This window comes from Podarcis filfolensis (assembly GCF_964270895.1).
Source record: "Podarcis filfolensis genome assembly, chromosome: Z".
Lineage (NCBI taxonomy): Eukaryota > Metazoa > Chordata > Lepidosauria > Squamata > Lacertidae > Podarcis > Podarcis filfolensis.
The window spans coordinates 2,461,671-2,476,964 of record NC_139617.1 but is presented as its reverse complement, the minus strand read 5'-3'; the positions used below and the strand labels follow the sequence as shown (position 1 = coordinate 2,476,964).

General features: G+C 44.6%; 1 protein-coding gene across 9 annotated transcripts in view; it reads right to left on the bottom strand.

Moving 5' to 3' along the window:
• Nucleotides 1-299: 299 nt before the first annotated feature.
• The window catches only part of KLHL13 (kelch like family member 13), a 1,461,558-nt gene continuing 1,446,563 nt past the window's right edge, over nucleotides 300-15,294 (bottom strand). For all 9 annotated transcript variants that reach the window (XM_083595407.1, XM_083595403.1, XM_083595404.1 and 6 more), the window contains 2 exons: nucleotides 8,203-8,316; nucleotides 300-1,976 (listed from right to left, as the gene is read on the bottom strand). In XM_083595407.1, coding sequence (XP_083451533.1) covers nucleotides 1,489-1,976; nucleotides 8,203-8,316 — 602 coding nt within the window. In that variant the 3' untranslated portion in view covers nucleotides 300-1,488. The remainder of the gene's footprint in view (nucleotides 1,977-8,202; nucleotides 8,317-15,294) is intronic.

Here is a 15,294-nt window from a genome sequence, read left to right as displayed (position 1 = left end):
CCAAACCGGCTTTCTGCGAATAACTTTTCAGCCCCAGTGCCCACCCCACCCCCTTGCAGACACAGAATTCACAATGGGCTCAGCCTGGGCTTCCCAGGGGAGCTGCTGGAAAAGTAGGTCAAGCATTGCTCTCCCCCCCCCAAATTTGGAAGCTCTTACAAAATTGGCTTCCCAGCAGGTTGTGCTACCCACACACAAAGATACATACAGACGTTTCCTGGCAACAGGGAAGTGGGAGAAGGGAGAGAAGGTTAATGAGCCCTTTAAAACAATTAAAAATTAAAAAACCACCCAACTAATTGCCGTTAAAGATTTTATTGAACAAAAGAAAGAGGGTAGTCTGAATTCTCTGAGCAAAAGCAGCTCTCTGTAAAAGCTGCATTTTGTGCTAAACAACCGTATATTAACTGAGATTTTATACAGAGGTGTAAGAAGCAAGTTCTCTTAACCAACAAAAAGGTATTTGGAGGGGGGTTGTAGAGGGAGGAGGAAGGAGGAGGGGAAAGTAGGGAACCATTTGCTCAAAATTTTAGTGGCTTCAAATTAAGAGATTCTAGCCCTTGTTTACCCCAAAATCTAGTACAGGCACCCTACTGGGTTGCACAATTGAACCAAACCCCCTCCCTCCAATGTATGAATTGCTCAGGCTCCCATGATGAATCAGAGCTTTTATTTCGGGGCAGAGGAAAGGAAAGGAGGAAGAGAACAGAAAGTAAAAACACAATTACAAATCTCCAGCACATTTCACTTTGCATGTGGAGGTTCAGAAAGGAAAAGGAAAAGGAAACCCCTTAATATGTTATTTAGAAAAACAACAACCCTGGTTTATAGATTCAGGGTCTGCTTATTGTATATCTATTAATGGTCTCAAAAAGGCTGTGTTTCTCTTGTCTGCCATATCCTCTGAAAAGCACCTCCAGTGTCAGGTCAGTAAACAGGTCTGAAATACTCCATTAGAAGAGGGAGGTAGCTGAGGCCAGATAGCTGCTAAAAGTTGTGTGCATCAGGGGCTCCCCCTCTCTCCAGAGGTGCAGCGAGGAAAGATGGTCCTCCAGCAACAGGGCTTAGCAAACAAGGTTCCCCATTCATTGCACACACACCCCGCCCCCCCCCCCACTGGCTCAACTTACACGGCTTCTTGATCTATGTGACCCGTGCACCCAGTACAGAACATCTATGCGCCTGATGCAAAGGTTTTTCTTTTCCTAAGACAATACCTCATTTTTTTTAAGCGTTTGGCTCAAAAAACAAAATGAAACAATAAAACCTCACTTTGCTTGGCACTTGGCTGTCCACTCGATAAAACTTTCTAGACCAAACCCCACAAGTGACGCCCATCTTCTTGTTACATCCCACCCCCAACTGTGTTACTGTGCCAGCTGCTTCAGGGTAAGCCTTGTAAGATACTACTGAAGACAAATAGGCGAATCCCTGATGCAGTGCAGTGGTATTGGAGCGACAACATGGTAAGTCCAGCGATGCCACGTCTCAAGGGGCCGAAAGAGGTGATTCTCTAGATGGTGAGCCTGTATTATCCTCGGGAGGGAAGACTGTCAGAGTGCAAGCACGGATGCCCCCAAGGGATTCTGGGAGATCAAAGACTTTGTGCCACTCATCCTTTTCTGGGTCATACTTCTGGACTATTTCCACCATACAACGGTTATTCCACGAATATCCTCCCACAACGTATATTTTATTTTCGAACACAGCCACCCCGACATCACTCTGACCGCGCAGCATAGCAGCGATTGGTGTCCACTGGTCTAGGCTTGGCGAGTAATATTCACAGCTTAGAACATCATCGTAATCACTGGTTCCTCTAAAATGGTTTCCACCAATGACGTAAAGCTTGTCACCGACAGTACACATGCAGTGAAGGCCCCTAACTGTGGTCATCGGAGCCTTCTGAATCCATTTGTCTGTGTCAGGGTCAAAGCACATTAGTTCCTTCTGGAAAGTGTCATGGGTGATGCCTCCTAGGACAGGGGAGAAAAAGCAAACACCTCATGTAAGAGGAATGCTAATGAGATCAACAGTTAGAAGAACAGAAAGCTGCCTTACAGAGTCAGACAACTGGTCCATCTTGCTCAATATTGTCCACACTGACTGGTAGCAGCTATTCCCAGTCTTTCAGGGGAAAATAAATAAATAAATAAATAAATAATACCCCGCCCATCTGGCTGGGTTTCCCCAGCCACTCTGGGCGGCTTCCAACCGAATATTAAAAACACAATACAGCATTAAACATTAAAAACTTCCCTAAACAGGGCTGCCTTCAGATGTCTTCTAAAAGTCAGATAGTTGTTTTTCTCTTTGACATCTGGTAGGAGGGCATTCCACAGGGCAGGCACCAATACCGAGAAGGCCCTCTGCCTGGTTCCCTGTAACCTCACTTCTCGCAGGGAGGGAACCGCCAGAAGGCCCTCGGTGCTCAATCTCAGTGTCTGGGCAGAACGATGGGGGTGGAGACGCTCCTTCAGGTCTACTGGGCCAGGGCCGTTTAGGGCTTTAAAGGTCAACACCAACACTTTGAATTGTGCTTGGAAACGTACTGGGAGCCAATGCAGATCTTTCAGAACCGGTGTTATATGGTCTTGACGGCCACTCCCAGTCACTAGTCTAGCTGCCACATTCTGGATTAGTTGTAGTTTCTGAGACACCTTCAAAAGTACCCCCACATAGAGCGCACTGCAGTAGTCCAAGCGAAAGATAACTAGAGCATCCACCACTCTGGCAAGACAGTCTGCGAGCAGGTAGGGTCTCATCCTGCATACCAGATGGAGCTGGTAGACAGCTGCCCTGGACACAGAATTGACATGCGCCTCCATGGGCAGCTGTGAGTCCAGAATGACTCCCAGGCTGCGCACCTGGTACTTCAGGGGCATAGATACCCCATTCAGGACCATGGAGGGGCATGTTTGAATAGGTGAGATCAGACATATGGACACTAAAGGCAGTGATTTGGAATGTCCTCCTCATGGAGATCTGCTGGGCCCCTTCTACTTTAACCTTCAGGCATTTGCCAGAGTTTTATTTACAGGCAATGACCGATTAATGCACGACTGAATGATGTGTGATCGCGCATATGCGCACATCACTGAACCCGGAAGTGACCAAAATGTCATTAAACACATCACTAAAACAGCAGAACAGGGCAGGGATGCGTTTATGTATGCTTTGCTGATGCAAAGAGGGGCCAGGAACAGAACCCCCCATGAAACGGATGCCAACTGTATTTATTTCTGCGTGCTTTAAAAATGTTTACCATTTCATCCTTGAATAGGTTCTTTCCTTTTAAAAAAATTGTTTGCTGAGTTCTGCTCCTAACACTTTGTTGATTACCGTATTTTTCGCACCATAGGGCGCACCGGACCATAGGGCGCACCCAGTTTTTTGGGGGGGAAATAAAGGGGAAAAATTATTTCCCCCCCAGGCGCGGGGCTGGGGCGGGGGAACCTCGAGCTTCCCCCGACCCCAGCCCCCAAACAGGCAGCTCTCTGCAAGCCGTGGGACCGCTCCCGCTGTTTGCGGAGAGGTCCGCGAAGCCTGGGCGCGCTGATCTCAGCGCGCGCAGGCTTCGGCATGCTGGCAACTCTCCGCAAGCAGCGGGACCGCTCCCGCTGTTTGCGGAGAGGTCCGCGAAGCCTGGGCGCGCTGATCTCAGCGCGCGCAGGCTTCGGCATGCTGGCAACTCTCCGCAAGCAGCGGGACCGCTCCCGCTGTTTGCGGAGAGGTCCGCGAAGCCTGGGCGCGCTGATCTCAGCGCGCGTAGGCTTCCGCATGCTGGCAACTCTCCGCAAGCAGCGGGAGCGCTCCCGCTGTTTGCGGAGAGGTCCGCGAAGCCTGGGCGCGCTGATCTCAGCGCACGCAGACTTGGGCATGCTGGCAACTCTCCGCAAGCAGCGGGAGCGCTCCCGCTGCTTGCGGAGAGGTCCGCGAAGCCTGGACGCGCTGAGTTCAGCGCGCGCAGGCTTCGGCATGCAGGCAAGTCTCCGCAAGCAGCGGGAGCCCAGCGCTGGGCTCCCGCTGCTTGCAGAGAGGTGTGCGAAGCCTGGAGAGCGTGAGGGGTCGGTGCGCACCGACCTCTCTCACTCTCCAGGCTTCAGCGAAAGCCTGCATTCGCACCATAGGACGCACACACATTTCCCCTTCATTTTTGGAGGGGAAAAAGTGCGTCCTATGGTGCGAAAAATACGGTAGTTTGTTTTGTACACAAAAAAGTATTTGATGATCTATTATACATCAACATTGTAAGCAGCTTTAAACACACTGCAATTTTTCCAGCATTAAGGCAAAACTATTTTCATTCACCCAGTCATTTTGAGCTTTCAGTATATCTTAAGTTTTGTTTGTCTACTTTTATTACTGCTTATTTGTACTGTGATATAAACTGGTTGTACACCACTGTAAAATACAAACAGGATGAAGGGCTACATATAAAAGTTTCTAATAAATACGCAAATAGCAATAAATGCATTAAATAACTACCTATCAAAACACACACAAAAAATAATGCAGACACACTTGAAGATGGCACAAGTGCTAAAAACATGCCTCTGTCAACCTGTTGTCAACTCCCTACAATGAAGTGCAAGACTAAAAACATAAGATGATGCTGGATGAGGCCAGTGGCCTGTCTAGCCCATCATCTTGTTCTAACGGTGGTCACCCAAATTCCTGTGGGAAACCAAGAAGCAGGATTTGAGTACAACAGCACTTCCTCCTCCTGTGGTTTCCAGAAACTGGTATTCAGAAGCAATGCTGTCTCCAACCACAGAGGCAGCGCATGGCCATCCTGGCTAGCAGCCACTGTCAACTTCATCCTTCATGAATTTGGTACAATCCTCTTTTAAAGCCATCCAAGTTGGATGCCCATGAGTTCTAGGTGTCAAGTGAGAGGGAGAAAAACTTTTCTCTGTCCATACTGTGCATTATTTTACAAACTTATTATGTTACGTCTTACTCACTTTTCCTCATTCCCCAAAATGCAGCAACCTTTCCTCATATGGGTGTTACTTCATTCCCTTTATCACGCTGTTGCCATTTTCCAACTCCACAATATCCTTTTTGAGGTGAGGCCACCAGAACCGTACACAGTATTCCAAATGTGGTCGCACAATCGATTTGTATTATATCATTACGATATTGGTAGTTTTCTCTTCAGTTCTCTTCCCTAACATGGAATCTGCCTTTTTAACAGCTGCCACACACCTGGTTGACATCTCCATCACGCTATCCACTATGACCCCAAGCTCTCATTTATGGTCAGACACTGCCAGTTCTGACCCTAGGAGCATATATGTGAAATTAATATTTTATGCCAGATGAAAAGGGCTTTGCATAGACCTTGAGAGCTGTGAGACTATTCGCCCCCATAGTTATAAAGGGTTCTGTGGCACATTTTATGCTGTTATGGCATTCTCTGTAGAAGATGCTGCTAAAAGCAAAAGAGCAGGATTCCTAATTCTGTCCAAAAACACCCACAGCCAGAGTAGGTTGCTAGAACCAGAGGTAGATACAAACTCATTTGAAACAACACAGACTTCTATAGGATCAGCCCAGAGTTGATTGGCAGCTGCCCTCCAGGGTCTAAGGCTGGGAAGGGGGGTCTCTCTGCACCTGCCACCCATGTCTTTTAGCTTTGAGATACCAAGAACTGAAGCAAGGGCTTTCTGAATGCAAAGTACGTGTGCCATCAACTCGACCCCGCTTGGAAGCAGTACAGTACTCATGATTGCAGCCTGCTATGGGAGGGAGACATTTCTTTCATGGAAAAACTGATCCAAGAACAAGGCAGCTGAAAGGATTTGGGGCCCCCACCCTAGGCATTCCACTCTGACACAGGTGCATGTGGCAGACGGGAGGCATATGCTCCTCTGGCTTCCAGCCCTCTCTGGGGGAGACAATTGTTCAGAGAATTGATAACACTGAGAGAATAAGCTAACTGCTGCACTGCTGCCTACTAAAATAGGTTTTTAAAATCACAGTGTTTTGATGTGAATCAGGCAAAACAGACTCTGTAGGCTGCTCTCTCCCTCTGATGACGTGTTTGAAGGATGCAATGATTTACATACGCTGGCTAGACTTCAAAGTTCTTGATGTTTACCCCAAAGATGCAGTATTTATCTTAACATGCATTGGATTTGCTAGGCCTCCATGAGGTACAACTTATCCCAGTCAAAATGAGTCAGTTCTTACAATAGAGACACCTGTAGGATTAGAGACAGCATGGTGGCTGAGTTTGTGATTTCCTAATAAACCCTTTTTTGAAGGTTTAAGAAGAAGAAACACAAATAAGTTATTAAGGAGGTTGTTTCAGAAAATAATCACCTGCCAGCTGAGATAACTGTATCTAAAATGAAATCTGAAGATGTCATAGCATGTCCTGTTTGGAACAGTTTTGAAGGAAATTAGGATTTCTGGGGGGCATTAGAAACCACTGCTTGGAAAGAGCAAACGATCTTGATACAGGTTACTGGAATTACATTTTTTAAAAACTATGGGAGTAGTGGGGAGCAATCTCACTCAGAAGTAATAAGTTTTATAATAAAATGTTTTTAAACGGTTTTTAACTTGTGGGTTTCTTAATTTGGGTTTTTTGTTGAGGCATAGGGTGTGCTTGCAAAGAGAAGAGTTGGGAAGAGCAGGGGAGGCTCTACTTGCCATGATTCAGGGCAGGGGGAGGGAAGGTGTGGGAGGCGGGGCAGGCCAGGTAAGGGGCACAGGCTGTTGGTGACTGTGCCGTGCGCTAGCCCCTCCTCCAACCTGGGGAATTATGGTTGCCAGGCCATGGGTCTGTGAATGCTGTTGCCGAATGCTAGGTTGGCTTGGAGTAAGATCTGCTTCATCCACCAGTATCTTAACTCTGCTGCTGTAGCAGATGAATCTCAAGAGATGTCCAGAGCACTCCAGAGTTTTGGAGTACAGTGGTACCTCGGGTTAAGTACTTAATTCGTTCCGGAGGTCCGTTCTTAACCTGAAACTGTTCTTAACCTGAAGCACCACTTTAGCTAATGGGGCCTCCCGCTGCCGCCGCACTGCCAGAGCACCATTTCTGTTCTTATCGTGAAGCAAAGTTCTTAACCTGAAGCACGATTTCTGGGTTAGCGGAGTCTGTAACCTGAAGTGTATGTAACCTGAAGCGTATGTAACCCGAGGTACCACTGTACATTGTCAGCAATATGCTGATGACACAAAACTCTATTTTTCCTTTACATCTGCAGGTGAGGCAGTGGATGTGCTGGACTGTTGTCTCGTCTTAGTAATGGACTGGAAGAGTGCCAACAAATTGAAGTTCAATTTAGATAAGACTGAGGCACTGTTAGTGGGAGGTAGCCTGCTCTTGAGGGGTTACACTCCCTCTGAAGGAGCAGGCACATAGCTCAGGGGCACTCCTGGATCCATTACTGTTGCTTCAGGTTCAGCTGGCCTCAGCAGAGTGCCTTCCATCAGTTTCAGCTGGTGTCCCAGCTACACCCCTATCAGGACAGGGATAGCCTAACAACTGTTGTCTATGCTCCGGTAACCTTTAGGTTAGATTACTGCAACATGTTATACGTAGGGCTGCCTCTGAAGACAGTTTGGAAACCTCTGCTGGTGCAGAATTCAGCAGTCTTGTTGCTCACTGGGTCAAGGCCATTTGAGCATATTACACTGACCCTGGCTTGACTGGACTGGCTGCCAATTAGGTTCTGGGTCCAATTCATAGTGCTGGTTTTAACCTATAAAGCCTTAAATGGCTCAGGACCACAATATCCCAAAGACCGCCTCCCCCCAATTTATTGTTGGGATCATCGTTGGAGGCCCTTCTTTGTGTGCTTTCTCCACGAGAGGTCCAGAGGGTGCCAGCACAATAACAGGCCATTTGTGGAGTGTTCTCCCCATGGAATCTTGCCTGGCACTTTCATTATGCACCATTACACGACAGGCAAAAACATTGCTTTTCAACAAAGCCTTTGGCTGATTTACATCCTGTATGCTCTAAAATGTTTTGTGGGGGGGAGGGATTATTGGTTTCTTTTGTTCTTGTTTTTATTATGTGTTTTATCTTGTATTTTTATGCTGTGAACCACTCTGAGATCGTTGGATGATGGGCAGTATACAAATTTAGAAGAAGAGGAAGAAGAAGAAGAAGAAGAAGAAGAAGAAGAAGAAGAAGAAGAAGAAGAAGAAGAAGATAATAATAATAATAGGAAGGCTTACCTGAAATATACATCAGCCCGCCATACACTGTTCCGGCATGGCCATAGTGAGGCTCGTTCATTTTTGCTACGTAGCTCCATTCATTCATCCTTGGGTTGTAGCATTCCACTGTGGCTATGTAGAAGCAACAACAAATGAGCAGAGTGAGACATTTTAAAAGCAAAACCCACTGGGTTATGATTTCTCCCTTTCTTTCCCCCCAGATTACCCTCCACTCTACTTAGATCTAGCATGAAGGCAGTCTAAACTCTAATCATACCTGGAAGGGGAGTGCTGTTCGAATCCTGAAATCATTATCATTGGAACAAATGCTTCACAGACCTATGCATCAGACCAACCCAGGTGGGAGGTGGAACCAGAGCGGGGGAAGGTACTGGGGGAGGGGAATAATGCTGGTTGTCAACAGTACAGATCACAAGTGGATGACTAAAAGGAAGGTCACTGGGGGCTTAGGCAAGAACCATTGCAGCTGGACTGTACCATAACCATGTTTGGAAACACAAGGTTCCTGCTATGTATAAGCATCTAATTATCATTTGTAAGGCATCTTGCTAGGGCTTTGCCTTGAAAGATAGCATGTAAGCACTTTAAATAAAATATTACGTGTGATGCATTTTTAAGAGGTGTTCCCCTAACACCTACTTCAGTGTCTTTTTAGCTCCAGAAGCAGACCTTTCTATTATTCCAGGCCTTCTGATATTAAACATTAATATCTGTCAACTCTTTTCATGTGCTAAATTATCTATTGCTGGCGGCCAGTATTAGCCTTCCTTTTAGGCTGGGTTTGGGTCTTGGTACTGAAATTGATTGTATTCTTGAGTTTTTAATCTAGAGAATGCATTTTATTATTGTTGTTGTCGTTATTTATTAAATTTCTATATCACCTTTCATCAGAGGATAACGGAGGTACATTACATTACATACTGAGGATCTGGGAAGAGGAGGCAGAAAGCACAAATAGGCACCACAATTTTGCAAAAATATGCTCAAAAAATAATTCCAATTAGCAGCTGACAAAAAAAATTACCAATAGCTTTACCAAAAGCACAATCTTGTCCAGGTTTTTAGTGGGGGGAGGAGAAAACGAAGAGATCTAATATGAGGCTTTAACAGAGTAGGGTGTTTTTTGTTGTTGTTTGTTTTGTTTTAGCAATAAGGAACATCCTGTACAGAACAAGGCAGATGGTTACGCAGCTGCTAGATAGCTATGAAGCAGTTCTTCAGCACCAGCCATTTTGTCTTGCTCAGGGAAGAACGACTCAGCCCTCCGCACAACAAGGCGCATTAAGTGACCCTGTGATTTGGTGTTTCTACTTCAAACTGCTGAATGGTATTTCAATATGGGAAATGCAATCACTCACGGCCTTTCAGAACCACCATTATTTTATACTTCTAATTCTTTCTGCTACTGACATGAATGCAGACATACAGAAACCTTCCTTTTATGTTTGCTTCTGACTAATGAACACACGCCTAGTGTGTGACCTCCTTAGCTTCAACACAGTTGTATCCGCTTAACAGAGGGCAAAAATCAAAACTGCAAAAGCAAGTCACATGCAATCACATTGGCCTTTGCATACACCACTGTGAGGGCTAGGGCATTCAAATATAAATACATCTCATGGGATATCATAGCAGAAAGCATCAGAATTCTATGGCGTCAGATGCTACCCACTGGTAAAACGAAAAAATAAATAAATCCTGCACTCAGAAAAAGTGCAGACAAGGTTCTAGACAAGCCTTTTTCCTTATATGCTACTATTCTAAATGCTGAGAATTTCTTTAAAAAGAAAAAAAGGTCGTGGCCTTTCAACCACATACCTGTAATTTAAAACGATACAATCCAAACCATATTTTACAGCTAATTTGAAGCATCATCCACAGTCATTCACTGTGACTCCTCCCCTCACAAATTTCTATGGAGGGAGACATAGAGGAATATAGACTCACACATGCACTTCACCAAACCTGCAAGAGGAGCAAAGAAGGGAATGTGCACTGTCATCCAAAGGACTACAACTTCACGTTATGTGGCTTGCATCATAGAATGCTCCACAGAACACATGTTTGCTCCACGTCTGTGAGAAACATATTTTTAGTGCTTAATTATGAATATTACGGAGGCACTTTTCTTCCACAGTTTTAAGTGCCTGCTAAAAGCTTTGTTTCAGCTAGGCTATCTGGAAAAATAAGACAAAATATGATATTTTGCTAGGAGCCATGTGTAAAGGCAGATAATATATTCAAACAGAAATTCCCACTTTTCCTTTTAAGCAAAGACCTATTCTCAGACTCTAGCTTGGACATAAAAACTATATTTTTCATATCCCCCTCCCTGCTGGATCACATATTTAGCACCCTTGGCCAGAGATCACTTCTATTTCACAACTGTGAATGCCAAATAGATTTTGATGTTCAAAAACCAAACCCAGCAAGCCTCCTCTGGCTTCCCTCTGTTAATAGGTAGCAGTGGAGCAATTAGTGGTCCTGGTTTGGTTTTCATTTTTTAAGGATTTCAAGATGGCTCATTTTGTGCCTCCTTTGGTTCTCTCTCCTTTTGTAGAATACACAGGCATTATAATCTCTGTGTGTCGACTCTCTATATTATAGCAATTTGATATCTACACTTAATGAACAATTTGGAGGAGGGCAACCTGCACTGACAGTGCCCTGGAAAAATACCAGGGAGCTAAGATTACATTTATCCGAAATATCTCATTCTCTCTATCGGTCCCACTTCATTTTCAAAAGGTAAAATAGTTGCTAGTCACTTGGAATACGTCTCCACATCTGGTGCTCACAGGTCTACCAGACCACAATAATTTCAACTCCATTCCAACCCAAACCCTAGATCAGTTCACACAGCTGGTGCATTTTCTGCAAGGACACAGATGGTGTAGCTCTGCAAGGACTGTTTTAAACACACACACCCCTTGCGCAGGAAACCCACTTACCACCCATCCCCATTTTCTGTGACTTCACACAACCCACCATGTGCAGCCAATGCTTACAATACAAATCTGCTCTAAGCCCTCAGATAGGAATACACAGCCTAAGGATTTATCACAGGAACTCTTGGCGCTAAGCCACCTTCCAAAAAGAAAAAGAGCAGACTGACAATACCATACTGATACAGAGGGATGGCTCCAACTATGATAGCAGCTCAGAAGAAATGCAATCAGAACACCTAGTGCAGAGACCATGGGGTCTCTGCAGAGGTTAGTGTTCTACAGCCTAAAGAACACAGTCTCTTCATGCAGGCTTTGGGAAAACCTGACCCTCCAACTTGAAACATACATTCATTCATTCATTCATTCATTCATTTATTTATTTAAGGGATTATGTATCACTTTTCAGCTAGCACAAGAAAGCAGTGTGAATAATAATAGAACAAGAAAAAATGTAAAAGCACAAAATCATATAGGAAAGTAAGTGAGCTAGTGATCAACAGCTAGTGAAAATTTGATCACTTTCTTGACTGGGAGACTCCTAAAATATAGAAGTAACACACAGAACCTAGTGTATGTGCATTCATCAGGTCACCATGCTTCTGCAAAACACCTTTAGTGGACAGACAGAATGCAAAATTGAAGTTGACAACACATTTGCAGAGGGGTAGCTGAGAAAATTATGGCATAAACTTTCGTGGACTATACTTACAGCATCATGTTATCCTTTAAGGCTGCATAAGACTGCCGTTTTCACAACATGACGATACTTAGTTCTTCATTTGAATAAGAACTAAGGGTGGTTTATCCATTAAAACTAATAACAATTGCACTTGTGGTAAGGTGCCTTTTGACAGCGATGAGCAAGTCAATTTTACACAATTCCCGTTTGCTAAGACACATTCTTTAACTTTTAAGGTCAGTTTGTAACATTCCCACAGTAACATTCTGAACATGTGTATACTGCATGTATCACTAAGCTGCTTTACATATAAGCATGTGCACAAAAGCCTATTCTGCAGTTAGTTAGTCTTTTAGGGAGTCAGTAGATTTAACTGCCCCAATTCACACCCTTACCAAGCTGGCAATTCCTTTTTAATATGAGGGAGCTGGCACTATCCTCCCACCCACTATGTACAAATCTCAGCATGTAAGAAAGGGACTCTGCACGCAAATCCCATGCATGTATCAACCCAGTTCACATAATCTTCCCACTATCATCGTGTGTGTGTGTGTGTGTGTGTGTGTGTGTGTGTGTGTGTGTGTGTTTAAATAACTGCAGATATTGGGCCACAATGCAGAACCATCAAGTCTGTGCATGGTCTAAGACAAGAACCTAGGTCTGTTCTTCCATGTCATAAAGGTGGCAAGTGTATGAACCAGTTCTTTGATCACCCTGTTGAAGAGAGAAACACCATGCACTCACTATCAGAGGCTGGTTGTTTCTACAAGCCTTGCCACACTCTTCAGCCTTAAAGGTAAAGGGACCCCTGACCATTAGGTCCAGTCGTGACCAACTCTGGGGTTGCGGCGCTCATCTCACTTTATTGGCCGAGGGAGCCAATAAAGTACAGCTTCCGGGTCATGTGGCCAGCAGGACTAAGCCGCTTCTGGCGAACCAGAGCAGCGCACGGAAACGCCGTTTACCTTCCCGCCGGAGCGGTACCTATCTACTTGCACTTTGACGTGCTTTCGAACTGCTAGGTTGGCAGGAGCAGGGACCGAGCAACGGGAGCTCACCCCGTTGCGGGGATTCGAACCACCGACCTTCTGATTGGCAAGTCCTAGGCTCTGTGGTTTAACCCACAGCGCCACCTGCGTCCCAGTTCTTCAGCCTTAGGGGCCTTCAAAAATGTTTTCAGGCTGTTTGGGTCCAGGTATAAAAGTTTATGAGGGGAGCTACTAGGCACTAAGGCTACCAGCTTTGGGATGCAAGAGGACTGGATATTGTTAACTAACCTATTTATGCTCACTGAGATTTGCTATATTTAAAATGATTTGTTAATGGTTGAATTGTGTGTTACAGAGCTAAAAATATTGGATGTGCGTCGAATATTACAGCAGACAATGCAGTTAGCTTGTTGTAATCATATTTTGAGAGGTTTTCCACTTTCCACGGCGTTATTCTGTGTATGACTAGTGATGGCCTTTGGCTACGCAATAAAGAGGTGCAATTCACTATAGTGAGATTATACCTTTTATTTTATTATGACTTTTTTTATCTAGACTGATTATTTTCTGCAAACCATTCTGAGCACAAAGGTATCTCTGGAAAACATGATATATAAATAAACTAGTTCCAGCTATGTTGCAACCAACCAGCACAGACGAATGCTCTGCAGTGTTCTTGGGACTCCAGGTACACACACCTGCTGCCCTTAACACATCTTGCCTGAAACCCCCCAGCTTAGTTTAGCTGGACAAGGCATGCCCATAGTCAGGGGACTCACTCCTCAAGTGACAACATAGCCCTCAAATCATCTAACCATCCTAGATTATACTCGTGGCTGAATCCAAATATATTTATTTTCCAAGAATGTGTTCAAAACCAGCTTTCTACAGCTTGGTGCCCTCCAGATGTTATGGACTACAACTCTCAACAGCACCAGTCAGCATGGCCAGGGCAGATGGCAATAACTGGCTATTAGTCATGGTGGCTCGGCTCGGCTCGGCCTCTGTATATGGAGGTATTAATACTTCTGAATACCAGCTTATGGAAACCATAAGAAAAGAAAGTTTTCTTCTGCTTGAATCCTATTTGCTGGTTCCCCATGAGCATCTGGTTGGCCACTGTGAGAACAGGATGCTAGACTAGATGGACCACAGGCCTGATCCAGCAGGGCTCTTCTTATATTCTTATGCTAATTGTAGTCCAAAATATCTGGAGGGTATCCAACTGGGGAAGGCTTCTCCCATCCAAAGTGGGGTCCATCTGAACAGCTTCTGTTGGAAAGAGGACTCAAGACTTCGAAGCTGTAAAAACCCTGAAGGTCAGCACTGACAATGAGCATATTATCTTTCACTGATGAAAAGTGATAAAATAGGATTAGTTCAAAGTTGCACTCTTGTAGGTCGAGGTCAGTCCCACATGTGTTTGCTTGCTATGCTTTTGCACCAAAAAAGTGAACTCCAAATCCATTGTTCTCCTGCCATGTAATGTAATGAAAATGTACCCCTGTCCCTTCTGCTTATTTCTTTTATGACAGCAAGAGAAAGATCATGCCAATTCTCCACCCTTTTGCAGCAAATATATATGAAAGCAGCAATAAAAGTGAAAAATAACTTGTGATGCAATTAAATAAGAAGGGGGAGCATTTCAGCCACAGAATCAAAAGCGCAGTCAGCCAAACACTGATTTTCATACAAATGGATCTGGCTCCTTACAGAAAATCGGTGCGGTTACTTGGCAATCCATAGAACATCCAAGGTAACTGTTTACGACAAGAACTCCGTGTCAGGACATATCAAGTAAGAATAAATTAAATGAGGAACATCATCAAGTGATATAGAATACGTGGGTGGTTTCACCTGCACAGTTTCATTATATACATAGCTGTCTGCATTCTGCACTTATCAAGGAGATGCCAAGTGAGCAGAAACAGGAATCTTGGGCTACAATCTTTTACTCATACATCTGGGAGTAAGGGCCACTGAACTCACTAGGACTCACTTCTGGGTAGACATCCACAGGATTGTGCAATTTGCACAATTACTTCCACTGTCTCACAGAAACCAACACAATTCCACAAGCAGAATTTCACAATGTCACCTCATTGTCCTTACAAATCAGATGTCCTTACAAATCAGATGGCGAATGTAGAGGTGAACACAAGGTGCCAGTGTGGTATACTGGTAGAGGGCCAGACTTGGACCAAGGAGACTGGAGTTCAAATCTCCCACTGAGCCATGAAACTCATTGGGTGATCTTGTACCAGTCACTGCTTCTCAACCTAACCTAGCTCACAGGGCTATGGGGGGGGGGGCAAAATAAGGAATGGGACAACCATGTTTGCCATCTTAAGCTGCTTGGAGACAAAGAGTGGGATACAAATACAGAAAGTAAGTAAGTAAGTAAGTAAGTAAGTAAGTAAATAATTAGTTCAAATAATTAGTTCTTATTTGCATACAACAGTAAATAATTATT